The sequence below is a fragment of the Carcharodon carcharias genome, chromosome 20 (genome assembly GCF_017639515.1).
Source record: "Carcharodon carcharias isolate sCarCar2 chromosome 20, sCarCar2.pri, whole genome shotgun sequence".
NCBI classification, from domain to species: domain Eukaryota; kingdom Metazoa; phylum Chordata; class Chondrichthyes; order Lamniformes; family Lamnidae; genus Carcharodon; species Carcharodon carcharias.
The window spans coordinates 29,844,327-29,863,497 of record NC_054486.1 but is presented as its reverse complement, the minus strand read 5'-3'; the positions used below and the strand labels follow the sequence as shown (position 1 = coordinate 29,863,497).

Genomic DNA, 19,171 nt, shown 5'->3' with positions numbered 1-19,171 from the left:
ATATTTAAAAGCAAACTTGCAGAACAATCAACACCCTCATCCAGATTCACCATATAGGCATTTTGAACTCTCAAATCCTATTGTCATGTCCCTAAGACATGCAAGCGACCATAAACTGTTAAATCAAATGTTACCTTTTTCCTTATTTAAAAATGTGAACTTTGCTAAACCAAAAGATGGCTGCAACAGGTCACATGATTCACATGTTGGTTACAGTTTCTGAAAATTTTCAATAGCAGTTGCAGGGTAAAAAGTCAACTCTCATCCTTGTGGAATCTCACACCTCTCATGGTGAGGACACATTATAATCAAAGGAACCAGCAGGTGACTTGTTTCCCCCAGCTTGGACTATAACAAAGGGAGAGCCATTGAATCTCATTATACCTACAGAGGTACAACATGCCACCATCTATATCCTAAGGTAAACAATGGATTTTGACCAGAGGCATAGAAACTGTTTGTTATCCTGCAACTGACTCATTAACGGGCAATATCGCATGACTTAAGCTTTTGGCCTTTGCAAAGTTTTAACATTACATTTTGAAACTCACAACTCAGTCTGCTGTTTAAACTCCAGTCTGCAAACATCAAAGCAGAACTCCAGGCTGACCAACAATCTGCATCAAATCTAAGCCTCCTTGAACCCTATTTCTCTGGAAGATTCCTGCCATTGCCTGCTGAGCAGACCAAGTCATCTTATCTCACAGCATTAACTTTACCTTTAAAGGAATTTTGCAAAATCTGCTTCAGCTAGCTGAACTGTAGCTCCTCCGTGAAGGGACCCTCACTGGACTCTGGCAATCACGTGTACTGATATCCACACCTGTAGTTCCTTTTCTTAAAGTTATTCATAGTTAAAACTCCTCTTTCCCATCTTCTTATTGTGTGCTTGTGTGTGCGTATGAAGTTATGACCATTCCCCAGGTTTGAATGTGTAAATAAACTAAACTTCTGATTTAACCCTAAGGAGAGTTTGCTGTGAGTCGCTTTAAAAATTATCCTCACAAAGGGTTTGGGAAAACATGCCACAGCATATTTCAAAATTTAAAACAGCTCTGCTTACGGACAGATGATGAGAAAATATAGGAGTTCAGTTTTGCCTCCCTCCTCTGTCCCTAACTTTTATAAAAGCTAGAATGAATGAAAGAGCCATTATCCTCCATATAAACTTCTTTAACTCATAAGTCCTATTATCAGCAACTGTTCAAACTCAAAACAAAAATGAAAGCAATCAAAAGTGTTTTAGAAAAAGTAGAAATTGTTACTTATTTTACTAGGCTACACTTATGATACTGCAAAATGTACATTACCATTTATTTCTTGTACTGTTTAAATACATTTCAAGACATTTCCGTGTTTACTTACATTACATTAAAGGTTATACGAACTCATAAAAGCAATTAAAAGTTTCTTAAAGGTTAAGATAATTTTTAAAAATGCTTAACTTTAAAAAAAAAACATTCACCACGACATTGCAAGGTTGCTGAACCTCAAGGGGCGTTCTTTCCATTGCTGATATCAAACAGGGCGTGGCCTCAGCACTTCTGCACCTTGCCACTACCCCTTGTGACTCTCCTCACGGATGGCTGAGTCCTGCAGCCAGTACAGTTAGTCCGTAAAGCTCCAGCACAGAAAGGTAAGGCTGCAGTTTAAATCGCAGTCAGCAGCACACACCTTGGTCTCGCTGCTAACTGGAAAATCTGTGCCATTACATTTAACCCTGTATTCAAACATTGACTTTTTCTTTCATTTAGCACCAAATGCAGATAAAACACAGGTGGCAAAGGATTGTAGCAGTTTGGCAGAACTGAAGAGACAGCAGCTGGAGATATGGGAGCAGCTAGATGTTATACTTCAATGTGTGAGAGAATTGAAAGGGGAAGTGGTCCAACTTCGGGAGTGTCTAAATGGAATGACAGATCAGATTGTTGGAGATGTCAGGTAATCATTTTCCTATTGCATTTGACCCTTGGTTATAAAAATTGACATATGTTATTTATTATATAGTTTATTTGATTGGTTGTGGTGATGGGTAAGTTTTACTGAGTGACTTGGTTATCATAATGAGAACAAGACATTTGTATGTTTCTTTTCAGGCACTTCCAAGTCAGTTATAATACATGTCAATTGAAATTAGTAACATTGACCTGTCAGTGTTCCTAAAACATATTGTTGTACTGTGTTCGTGTGACTTCCATTTTCCTATTGTCAATTGATGGCTTGTCTGAGCAATTGGTGCTGAATTTTATAGTTTTAAAAAAAATGGTTTTGTTGCTAGAAGTGTTGCAGCTTGACAAATTCCAAGGTAAGTTAATTGTCTCTTAACACCAACAAAAGAAAACTTGTTTATATAGTTAACATAATAATACATCTCAAGGTGCTTCACAGGAACATTATAAAATAAAGTATGACACCGAGCCGCATAATGCAATACCAGATTAGATAACCAAAAGCCTGGTCAGGTAGGTTTTAGGACTTGTCTTAAGAGAGAAAAGTGAGGTAGAGAGGCAGAGAAGTGGAAGGAGAGAATTCCAGAGTTTGGGCCCTAGGCAACTTAAGACATGGCCACAATGGTGAAGCAATTATACAGGTAGAGTACCCTTTATCCATAAATCCAAAAACCAAACGCATCCAAAAACTGCACTTTTTGAACCTCATTGACCTTTAACGTGACCTGAGCCAACATGAACCTTGCCAACCACACCTACTCTTTAGCACAGGAAGTTCCTGACACAAGCTGACACGAACCTCGCTCACCACACCCACCCTTTAGCGTGTGAAGTCTCTTACCTGAGCCAACACGATACAAAAACAAAAAACTGCGGATGCTGGAAATCCAAAACAAAAACAGAAATACCTGGAAAAACTCAGCAGGTCTGGCAGCATCGGCGGAGAAGAACAAAGTTGACGTTTTGAGTCCTCATGACCCTTCAACAGAACTGAGTAAAAATAGGAGAGGGGTGAAATATAAGCTGGTTTAAGGTGTGGGGGTGGGGGGAGAAGTGGGGGGGAGGTGGTTGTAGGGACAAGCAAGCAGTGCTAGGAGCAGATAACCAAAAGATGTTACAGACAAAAGAACAAACAGGTGTTGAAGGTGGTGATATTATCTAAAAGAATGTGCTAATTAAGAATGGATAGCAGGACACGCAAGGTACAGATAGCTCTTGTGGGGGTGGAGTGAAATAAGACTAAAAAGGCATAAAAGGTATAGATTTAAAAATAATGGAAATAGGTGGGAAAAGAAAAATCTATATAAATTATTGGAAGAAACAAAAGGGAGGGGGAAGAAACGGAAAGGGAGTGGAGATGGAGGAGGGAGTTCAAGATCTAAAGTTGTTGAACTCAATATTCAGTCTGTAAAGTGCCTAGTCGGAAGATGAGGTGCTGTTCCTCCAGTTTGTGTTGAGCTTCACTGGAACATTCTTCCCCCTCCCTTTTGTTGTAAAGAAAAATCTATATAAATTATTGGAAAACACCCCCCCCCCCCCCACCTTAAACCAGCTTATATTTCATCCCTCTCCTATTTTTACTCAGTTCTGTTGAAGGGTCATGAGGACTCGAAATGGCAACTTTGTTCTTCTCTGCCGATGCTGCCAGACCTGCTGAGTTTTTCCAGGTATTTCTGTTTTTATTTTGTTGCCGAGCCAACATGAACCTCACCGACCTTGCCCGACCTTTAGTGCAGGAAGTCCCTGACGTGAGCTGACACGACCTGAGCCAACACGAACTTCGCCGACCACGCCTAACCTTTAGTGCCAACTCAAGCTGACACAAACCTTGCCCACTGCACCTGACCTTTAGCGTGGGAAGTCCCTGAACTGAGCCAACGTGTCTGAATCGACACGAACCTCGCAGACCACGCTCAACCTTTAGCATGGGAAGTCTAGTTGTTTGTCTTCAAATCGATACTCTGAATCCTCTCCTACAAGCAGAATTGCATATGGCTCCATGGGTGGGAACCGATTACAGGTACCTTGTATTTATTATTCAGTGATGCATCTTTCTTTTCTAGCCATTTTATTTACGTTAGACCATAGTTAGCCTAGTCTTAGGCTATTTTAATGTAAGTAGGCCTAGTCCTATATGTGGTATCGGAAAACTGAAATGATCTGAAATCGGAAACCTGATCTGTCCCGAGGATTTTGGATAATGGTCACTCGACGTGTAAATACAAGAGGCTAAACAGGAATGCAAAAGTCTTCCATTGGCATTTAACAGTAAAGAGGAACGGTGGAGTCCATTCTGCACTGAAATTGATATTTATTGGTGGAATAGAAGGTGTAGCTGAGGTAATAAATGAGTATTTTGCATCTGTGTTTACCAAGGAAGAGGACTTTGCCAAAGCTATAGTAAACGAGGAGGTTGCCAGATACTGCATGAGATAAACATAGATAAAGAGAAGGTCCTAGAAAGTCTGGCTCTGCTAGAAAGTTGGTGACGCACTGTGTCCAGATGATATGCATTCTAGTTTGCTGAAGGAAGTAAGGGTAGAAATTGCAGAAAGGCTGGCCACAATTTTCCAATCATGCTTAAATACTGGTTTGTGTCAGACGACTGGAGGATTACAAATGTTACACCCTTGTTCAGAAAAGTGGTGATAGGTAAATCTGGTATTCAGTTTAACATTGTGACGGGGAAGTCTTTTGCCTCACTCCCTTCTTAAATAGGGGGATTACATTAGCAATTTTCCAGTCCTCTGGGACCCTCCCTGACTCCAGTGATTCCTGAAAGATCACCACTAATGCCTTCACTATCTCTTCAGCTATCTCCTTCAGAACTCTGGGGTGTAATCCATCTGGCCCAGATGATTTATCCACCTTCAGACCTTTCAGTTTTCCTAGCACCTTCTCCTTGGTAATGGCCACCATACTCACCTCTGGCCCCCGACACTCATGAACTTTGGAGATGTCACTCGTGTCTTCCACTGTGAAGACTGACGCAAAGTACCTATTCAGTTCCTCCACCATTTCTTTGTTCCCCACTATTACTTCTCCAGCGTCATTTTCCAGCGGCCCAATGTCCACTTTTGCCTCTCTCTTACCCTTTATATATCTAAAAAAACTCTTGCGATCTTCTTTTATATTACTGGCTAGTTTACCCTCATATTTAATCTTCTCCCTCCTTATTTCTTTTTTAGTTGTCCTCTGTTGGTCTTTGCAGGCTTTCCAATCCCCTGGTTTCCCACTGCTCTTCGCTGCATTGTATGCTTTCTCTTTAGCTTTTATGCTGTCCCTGACTTCCCTTGTCAGCCATGGTTGCCTTGTCCTCCCTTCAGTATGCTTCTTCTTCCTAGGGATGAATTTTTGCTGTGTCTCCCAAATTACTCCCAGAAACTCCTGCCATTGCTGTTCCACTGTCTTTCCTGCTAGGCTCATCTCCCAGTCAGTTCTGGCCAGCTCCTCCCTCATTCCTCTGTAGTTGCCTTTATTCAACTGTAATACCGTTACATCTGATTCCAGCTTTCTCCTCTCAAATTGCAGGGTAAATTCTATCATATTATGGTCACTTCCTCCTAAGGGTTCCTAAGCTCTCTTATCAAATCTGCCTCATTACATATCACTAAATCTAGAATTGCCTGTTCCCTAGTGGGCTCCACCACAAGCTGCTCCAAAAAGCCATCTCGTAGACATTCTACAAATTCCTTTTCTTGGGATCCACTACCAACCTGATTTTCACAGTCTATCTGCATATTGATATCCCCCCATGATCATTGTAACCTTGCCTTTCTTACATGCCTTTTCTATCTCCTGGTGTATCTTGTGCCCCACATCCTGACTACTGTTCGGAGGTCTGTACATAACTCCCATTATGGTTTTTTTACCTTTGCAGTTCCTCAACTCTACCCACACAGATTCTGCATCATGTGACCCTACATCATTTCTTGCTATCGATTTAATTTCATTTCTTACTAACAAAGCAACCCTCTGCCAACCTGCCTATCTTTTCGATAGGATGTATATCCTTGGATATTTAGCTCCCAGTCCTGATTCCCTTGCAACCATGTCTCCGTGATGCCCACCACATCATACCTGCCAATTTCAATCTGCGCCACAAGCTCATTTACCTTATTTCGTATATTGCGTGCATTCAGATATAACATCTTCAGTCCTGTATTTCCTGTCCCCTTTCTCATTCTCATTGTCATCCCTTTATCTGATGTGCTTGAAGTTGGATGCCTAGCCTTTCCAAACACTCTGTCCTATTTTGTGTTCTGGAGACTTTAATAGCCTCTCCTGGGCTCTCCTTTCTTTTCAGTTTTTCCATAATTTTCCATGAAGTTGAATCCACCCCCCCACATGCTAACCTGCTGCTTTGTTTTCCATTAGTCATACTTCTTAGGGTTTTACCCTTCCCCCCTCTAGTTTAAAGTCCTGTTGACCACCCTATTTACCCTTTTCACTAGAACATCGGTCCCAGATCAGTTCAGGTGAAGACCGTCCCAACAGTACAGATCCCTCCTGTTCCAATACTGATGCCAGTGCCCCACGAAATGGAACCCCTCTTTCCCGCACCAGTCCTTTAGCCACGTGTTTACTTCCCTTATTCTCGCGTCCCTATGCCAATTTGCACGTGGCTTGGGAAGTAATCCGGAGATCCATTTAAAGATCTTTGGGCCTGGGAAAAGTGACCAGTGTGCCTGTGTGGGGCAAAAATGCTGTGTAAACCTGATTACGGGACCCAGGAATGGGATGCCGTATTCAGTGGAGTCCAGGGACTGGGAGAGGTCCCAGAGAGGGAAAGGGAACCCAGAATGAGAGAGAGAGAGGGTACCAGGGAAAGAACCGCTGGGAGGAGACCACTGGTAGGAACCACCAGGGAGGGAGCAAAGAAAGAAGCTTCAAGTAGCAAATGTGTTACAGTTGATAGGCTTTAAGTAGCGAGGACTCAGGAGAAGTCTTGGAGAGCTGAAAAGACAGTGAAAGGTTGGTGATTCCATGCTGCTCCATGTTTGGGACAGGTAACCCTTTGAAGCAGTGGTGTTCTGCTTGGCTTGGCTGAAGAGCTGAAGTTGTGCCTATGAGTTGGTGCTGGGGTGCAGACTCGGGAACCCAGTGGAACGTAGTCTCAGGAGACAAGATTAATACCCTGTGAGGTGAGCAGTCATTGAGGCATTCCAAGTCTTGGCGACTTTAGGAGGGAATTCAGAGGTAGACCTACAAAGGTGAAAACTGAAAATCTCTTTGGGAGACGGGGAGCAGAATTTTTCGTGCCTCTGGCGTCGGGCGTGTTTGGTGGCGTGAGCGGACAATATGGCAAGAAGGCCAAAAATCGGTTTCACGACGTTGTGAAACCAGTTTGCAGTCATCTGCTCTACCTGTCAATGGTGGGCCACATTTCAAGACGTCGGATGCCGGGAACTTCATTGTAAACATCAGCATGTCATTATCAGGCCAGCTGGAATCATCCCCCAAAATCGGATCATCTGAGCACGTCTGCGTGCAATATTTCACAACTGTACATAAGTGACGTGCACTTGGTGAGCTGCACTTCACTTGGGACTTTGAGGTTTGTTTGCCTACCTTACTCCAGGCAACGCTTGTAGTCATCAGCGCCAGGCTTCGCAGACAGCACCACATCACTTTTAGTGGGGCTCTGAGGCCAGTCTCTACCCACCAGGCCAGCCATAAAGTGGGGGAGGCTTTCAGCAGTTGCAGGGCAAGGGCTCGATCATAAGACATAGGAGCAGAAGTAGACTATTCGGCCCGTCGAGTCTGCTCTGCCATTCAAGGAGATCATGGCTGATCTGATAATCCTCAACTCCACTTTCCTGCCTTTTCCCCATAACCCTTGATTCCCTTACTGATTAAAAATGTCTATCTCAGCCTTGAATATACTTAACAACCCAACCTCTACAGCCCTATGTGGTAAAGAATTCCACAGATTGACTGCTCTCTGAGAGAAGAAATTCCTCCTCATCTCTGTTTTAAATGGCTGACCCTTTACTCTGAGATTATACCCTCTGGTCCTAGACTCTCCCACAAGGAGAAACAACCTCTCAGCATCTACCCTGTCAAGCCCTCTAAGAATCTTATGTTTCAATAAGGCCGCCAATCATTCTTCTAAACTCCAATGAGTACAGGCCCAACCTACTGAACCTCTCCTCATAAGAAAACCCCTCCATACCTGGGATCAATCTAGTGAACCTTCTCTGGACTGCCTCCAATGCCAATATATCTTTCCTTAGATAAGGGGACCAAAACTGTTCACAGTATTCTAGATGTGGCCTAACTAGTGCCTTGTATAATTTTAGCAGGACTTCCCTATTTTTGTACTCCATTCCCTTTGAAATAAAGGCCAACATTCCATTTGCCTTACCTGCTGAACTTGTATGCTAGCTCTTCGTGATTCATGAATGAGGACCCCCAGATCCCTCTGTGCTGCAGCTTTCTACAGTCTTTCTCCATTTAAGTAATATTCAGCTCCTCTATTCTTCCTGCCAAATTGCATAACCTCACTTTTTCCCACATTATATTCAAGTTAATTCTGAATGCTAGAGTATAAGATAGATATCTTAAATTGTTTTACTTTTCTCACTTCATATAGTAAAGTTTATTTTGTTTTTATTTTAAACCGTGGAGAACCTTGTGGCTTAATTCTCTTAGTAAATACTTGGGATCTAAAACTTTGTCTACTTTAAACAAAATTTACTGGTCCCTGATCGGATCATCCCAGAAACTTGAGGTTCTGGTCCAGGATCATAGCAATGTGTATATGGACTTTCAGAAGATGTTTGATGAAGTTCCATACATTAGGCTTGTTAGCAAAATTGAAGCACATGGGATTAAATGAGCAGTGACAGCGTGAATACAAAATAAGCCAAGGGGCAGAAAACAAAGCTGTGGTGAATTGCTGATTTTCAGCCTGGAGGGTGGTAATAGTGGAGTACCCCAAGGTTCAGTACTAGAGCCATTGCTGTTTTTGATATACATTCATGACTTGGTGTCAGGAGATACAAGGCACAAATTTGCAGATGATACCTAAACTTTGGAGTTTAATAAACAGTGAGGGAGATAGTAATAGACTTCATGAAGGCATAAACAGGCAGGTGGAATGGGTGAACACATGGCAGGAGAAATTCAACATAGAAAAGTGAGAAGAGGAGAGACAACACATGCTAATTTTAAGTGTTTGTGCACAAACCTTTGAAGATGGGAGGACTGCTTAACAATGCAGTTAATAAGCATATGGTATCTTGGGCAATGTTCCTTGTAAAACTTTGTTGTTGGGTGTGACCAATTTTTCTCAATGCGCGATACCTTTAACACAGAACAAAGCTGTACAGTACCTTTCAGTCTGATGTGTGGCCGTGCACACGTACAGTTAAGTGACAACATTGATTCTGGGTTTAAGGGCATAGAATACAAAAGTCAGAAGTTATGTTAAACCTATATTAAACACTTGTATGTACGTGACTAAGCTATTGTCTGTTGGAAGTGGGAGGGTTGGGTGTTGGTAGAAAGAGAGTTTACAATTTAGAACATCTAGATTTACATCAGTAAATCCAAGCTAGATTAATGTGTCTAATTCTGGATGTCACACTTCAGGAAGGACATGAAGGTTTTGGAGAGGGTACAAAAAAAATTATAGGATTGGTTTTAGGGATTAGGAATTACAGTTATTGGAGAAGCTGGAGTTGTAGAGCAGAGAAGGCTAGGAGGAAATTTTATAGAGGTGTTTGAAATCATGAAGGGATTAAATAGAGTAAATAAAGTGAAGCTGTTTCTTTTGACTGAAGGGTCAATAACTAGAGGGCACAGATTTAAGCTGATTGGCAAAAGAACGAGAGCACTTATAAGGATAAACCTTTACACAATGAGTGATTAGGATTTGGAATGCGTTGCCTATTATGGTAGTGGATACCAATTCAATAGTAACCTTCAAAAGGGAGTTGGATAAATACTTGAAGGACCATCTGGCCTCCTTCTGTGCTGTACTAATCTGTGACCTCTATGAATGCATTTTGTCCTGTTTCTTAGGAATGGATATTTAGATGTCACATTTCCTTGCTCAGCCACAGCTCCCAGCACTCTGCTCCTCGCAATTTTCGGAGAAACATCTGTTACGTGGTAAAGAAAAATAATTATTCAGCATCCACTTTGAAAATACAGCAAAGCTGAAGACTCTGTTCAAAACTCTAGTTACTATGTTTGAACTTGAATAAGAAATACATTTCAAAGAGATTATATAGGCAGGATATTTTGTGCAATATCGAAGGTTATGACAAAAAATGCTCACTCGTTGTTAGATTTTTTTGGTGGTATTAATTCCCAACATCACTACTATTATTTGGATTATTTAGCACAACATTCAAATAAATGAATGGGATGTGGGCATCATTAGGTGGGTAATTTTAAGTGAAACATTTTCTTGGTTGATTTCCTACCCTTTGAATAGCTAACTCAGGTGGAAGGATTCTGTTGGCTTCTGTTTTGTGCAGCTGCTGTTTTCAGATTGAATCCAGATTTGGCCTCCCAGGAGTTTTAATCTGGACATTGTATCCAGATTGTAGAAGTTAAGAGTTTAGGCACTTTGGGATCTGCCTGGAAAGAGTAGGGGAAAGTGTTCCAAGCAGGGCTATGCTATGTAACTTAGATGATAATAATTGCTTAAGATATTGCTCCTATCACTTATCTAATATTGATGTCCAAGTTATAAATCCAACGGCAGACAAAATTAATTTTCAAGTTGATGTTGGATTGCTGAGATCACTTATTGCTGTCAAGAGTTGCCAAGATTGTTTTTTCACTTGATTGTGGCAGAATACTATGTAAATCTAGATGTTTTAAGTTGTAAACTCTCTTTCTACCAACAGCCAACCCTCCCACTTTCAACAGATAATAGCTTAGCCATGTACGTACAATCTTAAGATTTTGAATGTACTGAAAATGTCTGATTAATCACTTGTTCTTTTTTAAGAATGTTTTCCATTTTATGAACGTTGTTCACATTAAAGGAAATGGTTCAATGAGTAAAAGCTAAATATTTGCATTATTTTGGACCTCAAAATATTTTTTTCAGCCACAGAAGTTGTTCGTTATTCTGTCTGACCTCAAATAATAATGTATTCCCCAGCCAAGTTGTAAGATCTTGTGGCTCGTATCCAATTCATTCTGGTGCTTTGTACTAAGTTTTTTTTTGAATAAACCAATGTACTTGTTACTTTGTACATAACACTATACTTGTGGCACATATAAGTTTTTAGCACATTTCTCAGAACAAACATGTTTCAATATGGAGTATATTTAAAACTCTTTCATGAATACTTTTGACCCATTGGTACTTTGTATATTTATTGGTGACTTTAAGTAAGGGGAGTGGTGGCATAGTGGTAATGTCACTGACCAGTAACCTAGAGGCCCAGGCTAATGCTCTGGGGACATGGGTTCAAAGCCCGCACGGCAGTTTGTGGAATTTAAATTCAATTAGTTAATGGAGTCTGGAATTGAAAGCTAGTCTCAGTAATGGTGAACAGGAAACTACTATTAATTGCTGTAAAAACCTATCTGGAAATCTGTTGCCCTTACCTAATTTGGTCTATATGTGACTCCAGACTCAATGTGGATGACTCTTAACTGCCCTTTGAAATGGCCTAGCAAGCCACTCAATTTAAAGGCAATAAGGGATGGGTAACAAATGCTGGCCTTGCATGTGATACTCACATCCCATGAAAGAACCTATTTTATGTTGAAGGTGTCATGAATAGGATTTGCACAGTACTTTCAACGGCATCTGTTATGGAGGTATATTCCTTTTCTTTGGCTGAAACTGCGACTTTTCCTGGGCCATGAAGGCAGCCATTAGAAATTTTTACTCTTTAGCAGGCACAACTAGTAAAGGAAAATTGAGAGCGGAGCTTGGAGGTTGCTAAAACCTTCTCTGTGTCACACTGATCATTTTAGAGTGTTTAAGACGTGGTTGATAAAGCTTGACAGGAACATGCTTTAATCATTTTAGATACTTCTGAAATACATTTTAACATTGTTTGACTAACTTTCCTTGGCTTAGAGTTGTATTTAAATAAGAAAATTCAACTTTGAAATGCTGAAGCTTCATTCTATCAAACTGTTCCTACGAAGTTTGCATTACAGAATTTTTTTGCCGCTAAAAAGCAACTCAGTCCTTATTAGGAAGCTAAGAGCTACCACTGTCCCATTTTGCTATGTTAGCATAGGAAGGGGTTGGCTCTATTTATACCATTTGCTCATTATTTTGGATCATAATGTGAGAAAATAAGAATGTACTAAGTTATATTTTCCTTAACAAAGGTCAAGTTTAGAGCAATGCCAAAAAACATCAAGAAAGAAGAAACTAGGATTTTCCAGAGAAAGAAGTAATTCTGCTGAATCAAACTCCATCTATTTCGCAGCCAGCACTGGGAATAAGAGTAGCGCTGAAACAGAGAGCGAAGGAGGGTAAGTAGAGAATGCTGTGCTAAATAGTGATCATAAGGTAGTACCATATTTTTGCATGCTATATCTGTACAAAGCTCTGAGAAATAAAAAATTGCTGAATAATGTAGTATTGGCCATGACTGTAATGAATTTTGAAGGTTTCCGATATACTACTTATGCCAATCACATCTTTAACTTCGATCTCATCATCAGTGGGATATTTGTGCTTTAGACTTGTGTTTGTGGCCTATAGATGGATTGTCAAAGTAGTAATTTTGCCATATAGAAGGTTTAATCATATTACAAATTATTCAGATTTCAAGAAACATTGCCATTTAAATTTGGAATCCTTTTCTGCTTTTACCCCTTCCATTGGCAGGAAAATGTCATATCACAGAAAGAAAGCTGTGATAGTAAGGGAGCTGTGCAGAGCTCCAGAAATAACTCCATTGACGAACTTAGAAAAAATTCTTACAATGGATATCTTTTCCTAACTGATAATGTTTTGAATACTAAAACAAAAGCAAAAAACTACAGATACTGGAAATCTGAAATAAAAACAGAAAATGCTGGCAGACACTCAACAGGTTTGGCAGCATGTTAAAGAAGGTTCCCAAACCCTCCTGGGATGACTGGAGTCTACAGGAATCACGCCATTCTATCCTGAGCTCTGCCTCCAGCAACCTAGGAGATCAGTGGTTTAAATTACCCACCATAGTGCACCTATGTGAACTTCAGACTATTGATCTGTCCAATATTATAATAGGACAATATTTCAGTTATGAAGTAATATAAATGATAATAACTGATTGCCTGGCATTGGGTGGCAGAATGAGGTTAAATTGCATTTATTTAAACGGGATCATTTCCCTGTCTTTTCAATTATGCTTGTCACCGGATGTTGCTCCGGCCAGCACCTGCAAAAAGCCACAGCATTTTAGACCAGCCACCATTTAGAGTGACCGTTGAGATTAATGGAAATGCACATTGTACAGTTTCCATAACATGTGGCTGGTCTATAGTATTAGTTTTATTTCCAGGCGGTAAATTGAAAATCAACCCCTTAATCCCTTCATTTTGCCTATTTGAGAAATATCAAACGATAAGAATGGATTCCTATTAACAACTTACAGGCTGCAGTGTAATTGAGGAAATAAAATTAATTGGATACAGAATTATGTACTTTGAACTTCTTTGAACCTTGAAATAGTTCCAGCTATTTATTTCTTCATTAAATTTTGGCTTTGGTTAACTGATTATCGCAGGCATTGATTGCTATCTTTAGTTCCTTGCTTCCCTGCATTACTTCAAGAACATTGAGAATTGTCTTTGTTGTACCTTTACAACAAAATTTTGCAATTGATTGAGGAGCAATATGCAATACAAGTAAGTAATTTAATGCTGATTCTGGGCACAGCAACGGTACATTTGTACCAACACAAGGTTAAAAAATGGAATAACAAGTAATGTACAGAAACAATCGTGCCCTGCAGCATGAAGAGGGCAAAAGAAATTGCACCCTCGGGGGCTCTTCCACCTTTTCATTGGCATCGATGGCTGACTCTCATCAGTGCGTATATTATCCTGTTCACTTATCTCTTTGTTGTCCATCCACTTTTGCAGATGTAATGGTTTGTTTTGCTGCTCTGTTTATAGGAAACAGTGAATGAAAGTGAATGGATGAATTTTCCTGTACCTTTACCCATAGGAAGCTGTTCATGTAGCCCAGCCTTCTATTTCTAAACACTTAATTTTTTTATTAGCTTTGGATAATATTTTGCTTACATCAGGTTGTGAAAGCAGGAAATCTGTATTTTAAAAAATTGTTTCAAAATCTAAAAATTGAAAGGATCTTCTTCAACTCTGAAAAACAGGATGAGAATTAATGCCTGGTTGTGTCTTAAATAAGTTTCACACAATTGCCACTAAAGAACATTACAGGATATTATCAATTAATCTATTTTAATGCTGGAACCATTAAACTATAAATTTTTCATTTGTTTTTCACAGTAAAAAGCCTAAGAAGGGATTCATTTTTTAAAAAATTATGAAACATTTCGATACGGTAACTGAAAGGAAAGGCTCTTTCCCCTGATTGAGGAGTCAGTGGCAAAAGGTCATTGATTTAAAGTTGTCAGTGTGAATGAGGTTAAGAGAAATTTCTTTGCCCAGAAGGTTGTTGAACATGGATCACAATGCCACAGTTGAGGCAGCACTGTGACATAGAGATCCATTAAGGAGAAAATAGATCAACCTTTGACGCAGAAATTGATCCAGGCTATGGAAAAAGAGCAGGAAATTGGGAATAATTTTGGATTGCTCTAGCAAAGATCTGCTACACAATGGGTTTGATTAATCTCCTTCTATCCTTCTGAGCTGTAAACTTTGATTTTTGGTAATCAACCAATGCAGTTGAAAGATTTTCAGAGTTCCTGTTTTGTTCAGAGCTTAGTCCATGTCACAATTTTTATTCTCCATTTTTCCAAATAGTATGTAGCGTATCAGGGATATCTATTCTGTTCTTTTATTGCTATACATCTAAGCATAAGATTCCCCCAGCTAGGCTAGAGTCTCACCACACCACCCACCCAGTGCTGTAAAAAAAGGGGGCATGGCCTCACCTTCAACTCTGCTACACTTCGACATTAGGCCCAAGGGACACACTGCGCTGCCTGGATCTCGCCCGGCCTGAGTCAGAAGGTCGGGCGAGACAGACTGGAAAGGAATTCAAGTAAGAAATTGGGTACGGAGTAGCAATCCGACACTGACAGTCCAAGGAAGTTCAGGCCCATTATTTACAATGTGAATTCTGCCAAAGGATCTGAGGCAGGTAGAAAAAATGTTGGTTTCAAAGTTTGAGATTAATCATGAAATTCAAGGTGATGAGTACCATCTGACAAACCTCTGTTTGTTAAGTACTCAGTCTTTAGCACATCTTATTTCTGGCATGATTGGATTTAATCTTCCAATACCATGGATCAGAAGGCAGAAAATGTAACCCTGTCATTCAGGAAAGGAGGGAGGGAGAAAGCAGGGAACCAGAGACCAGTTTGTCTGATACCAGAAATAGGGAAAATGTTGGAATATATTATTAGGAGCATGGTGACAGGGCACATAGAAAATCATAGGCCAGAATTCTTCCTGCGTCGGGTGGGAGCTTAACCAATTAAGGCCCGCCCAGTGTAATACACGAGTGGTAGCTACCTGTGCAGGCAGGGACAGGAGGGAGAGTTGGGGCCAGCGCTCTATCATTCATGCGCTTGAAAGAGCACTTCAGTCTCCCTGAGGCACAGAGCTGCCTCAGGGAGATTGAAGCAGTTTGTAAAAACATTTTTACAGAAATTAAAAATTTAATGTGACATGTCCCCTCATGCAACTGTGTCACATGAATCACAGAGTGCAGAAGAGGCCCTTTGGCCCATCGAGTCTGCACCAACACATGAGAAACACCTGACCTACCTACCTAATCCCATTTACCAGCACTTGGCCCATAGCCTTGAATGTTAAGACGTACCAAATGCTCATCCAGATACTTTTTAAAGGATGTGAGGCAACCCGTCTCCACCACCCTCCCAGGCAGCGCATTCCAGACCGTCACCACCCTCTGGGCAAAAAAGTTTTTCCTCACATCCCTCCTAAACCTCCTGCCCCTCACCTTGAACTTATGCCCCCTTGTGACTGACCCTTCAACTAAGGTAAACAGCTGTTCCCTATCCACCCTGTTCACGCCCCTCATAATCTTGTACACCTCAATCAGGTCGCCCCTCAGTCTTCTCTGCTCCAGCGAAAACAACCCAAGTCTATCCAGCCTCTCTTCATAACTTAAATGTTTCATCCCAGGCAACATCTTGGTGAATCTCCTCTGCACCCCCTCCAGTGCAATCACATCCTTCCTATAATGTGGCAACCAGAACTGCACACAGTACTCCAGCTGTGGCCTCACCAAGGTTCTATACAACTCCAACATGACCTGCATACTTTTGTAATCTAGGCCTCGATTGATAAAGGCAAGTGTCCCATATGCCTTTTTCACCACCCCACTAACATGCCCCTCCGCCTTCAGAGATCTACGGACACACACGCCAAGGTCCCTTTGTTCCTCAGAACTTCCTAGTGTCATGCCATTCATTGAGTACTTCCTTGTCAAATTACTCCTTCCAAAGTGTATCACCTGACACTTTTCAGGGTTAAATTCCACCTGCCACTTATCTGCCCATTTGACTATCCCGTCTATATCTTCCTGTAGCCCAAGACACTCAACCTCTCTGTTAACCACCTGGCCAATCTTTGTGTCATCTGCAGACTTACTAATCCTACCCCTCACATAGTCATCTATGTCGTTTATATAAATGATGAATAATAGGGGACCCAGTACAGATCCCTGTGGTACGCCACTGGACACTGGCTTCCAGTCACTAAAGCATCCTTCTCTCATCACCCTCTGTCTCCTACAGCTAAGCCAATTTTGAATCCACTTTATCAAATTACCCTGTATCCCATGTGCATTTGCCTTCTTTATAAGTCTCCCATGTGGGACCTTGTCAAAGGCTTTGTTGAAATCCATATAAACTACATCAACTGCACTACCCTCATCTACACACCTGGTCACCTCCAAAAAGTTCAATCAAATTTGTTAGGCATGACCTTCCTCTGACAAAGCCATGCTGACTATCCCTGATCAAACCTTGCCTCTCCAAGTGGAGATAGATTCTCTCCTTCAGAATTTTCTCCAATCATTTCCCTACCACTGAGGTGAGACTCACATACCTGTAGTTCCCTGGCTTATCTCTAGAAGCCTTCTTAAATAGCGGAACCACGTTAGTTGTTCTCCAGTCCTCTGGCAGCTCCCCTGTGGCCAGAGAGGAATTAAAAATTGGGGTCAGAGCCCCTGCGATCTCCTCCCTTGCCTTCCTCAGCAGTCTGGGACACAAATCATCCGGACCTGGATATTTGTCCACTTTTAAGTCTGCCAACACCTCCAATACCTTGTCACTCCCTATATCAATTTGCTTAAGAACTTCACAGTCTCTCTCTCCCCAAGTTTGATACCTTCATCCTCATTCTCTTGGGTGAAGACGGATGTCAAGTAGTCGTTCAACACTCTACCGATGTCCTCTGGCTCCACCCATAGATTGCCCCCTTGATCCCTTATGGGCCCTACTCTTTCCCTGGTTATCCTCTCCCCATTGATATACATATAGAATATCTTGGGATTTTCCCTACTTTTACCAGCCAGAGCTTTCTCATATCCCCTCTTTGCTCTCCTAATTGCTTTCTTAAGCTCCACCCTGCACTTTCTGTACTCCACTAATGTCTCTGCTGATTTGCTTCCCTTGTACCTGCTGAAAGCCTCTCTTTTCCTTCTCTTATTGTAACCTGAATATCTCTGGTCATCCATGGTTCTCTGGGCTTGTTCCCTCTAGGGTGATAGGAAGGAGTAACATGTTGACCCTGTACCCTCCCCATTTCCTTTTTGGACGCCGCCCACTGCTCCTCTGTAGCTTTCCCCACAAGTAGTTGTTCCCAGTCTACCTTGGCCAGATCCTGCCTTATTTTACTAAAATCCACTCTCCCCAATCCAAAACAATTTTTTGCAACTTGTCTATTTCTTTGTCCATAACAAGCTTAAACTGTACCATGTTGTGGTCGCTATCACTAAAATGCTCGCCCACCACCACCTCAGCCACCTGTACGGCTTCATTCCCCAGAATTAGGTCCAGCACTGCACCGTCCCTTGTTGGACCCTCTACATATTGACCCAAAAAGTTCTCCTGTACACATTTCAAGAAATCCACTCCATCCAAGCCCTTAACACTATGTCTATCCCAATTAATGTTGGGAAAGTTGAAATCACCTAATATAATTACCCTATTGTTATTGTTTTTATACACCTCTGCAAATTGTGCACATATTTGCTCCTCAATTTCCCGCTGACTATCTGGGGGTCTATAATAAACACCTAACAATGTGGCTGCCGCTTTTTTATTCCTAAGCTCTACCCACAAAGCTTCATTCGATGCCCCCTCCAAGATATCATCTCTCCTTACTGCAGTAACTGACTCCTTAACTAATAATGCAGTGCCTCCTCCTCTTTTACCCCTCCACTGTCTTGCCTGAAGACTCTATATCCCGGAATGTTGAGCTGCCAATCCTGCCCCTCCGTCAACCACGTCTCAGTGATGGCTACTAAATCACAATTCCATGTGTCAATCCTCATCCCTAACTCATCCGTTTTACCTGTAATACACCTGGCATTAAAGTAGAGGCCACTCATCCTTGCCTTACACCCTTGAAACTTAATGCAGCTGTACTCCCTCTGACTTGATTGTTTTACTGTATTATGATGTAGCCCTATTCTGCTAACATTCTGTGTCCCCTCCCCCTGCCTTATTAGTTTAAACTCCTCCCAACAGCACTAGCAAACCTGCCCGCAAGGATGTTAGTCCCGCTCTGGTTCAGATGTAGACTGTCCCGCTTGTACAGGTCCCACCTTCCCGAGAAACAGTCCCAGTGATCCAGGAATCTAAAACCCTCCCTCCTGCACCAACTCTTAAGCCACGTATTCATCTGTGCTATTCTCCTATTTCTGAGCTCGCTAGCACGTGGCTTTGGGAGTAATCCAGAGATTACAACCCAAGAGGTCTTGCTTTTTAGTTTACTGCCTAACTCTCTGAATTCTTGACGCAAGACCTCATCCCTCTTTCTACCTATGTCATTGGTACCAACATGTGCCATGACCTCTGCCTTATCACCCTTCCCCTACAGGATGCCCTGCAGCT

The 19,171-nt window shown here is 41.5% G+C and overlaps 1 protein-coding gene across 3 annotated transcripts in view; it reads left to right on the top strand.

Moving 5' to 3' along the window:
* Positions 1 to 19,171, top strand: part of rmdn3 (regulator of microtubule dynamics 3) — a 470,539-nt gene that overhangs the window by 13,877 nt on the left and 437,491 nt on the right. For all 3 annotated transcript variants that reach the window (XM_041214025.1, XM_041214026.1, XM_041214027.1), the window contains exons 2-3: positions 1,755 to 1,941; positions 12,267 to 12,413. In XM_041214025.1, the coding sequence (XP_041069959.1) occupies positions 1,755 to 1,941; positions 12,267 to 12,413 (334 nt within the window). The remainder of the gene's footprint in view (positions 1 to 1,754; positions 1,942 to 12,266; positions 12,414 to 19,171) is intronic.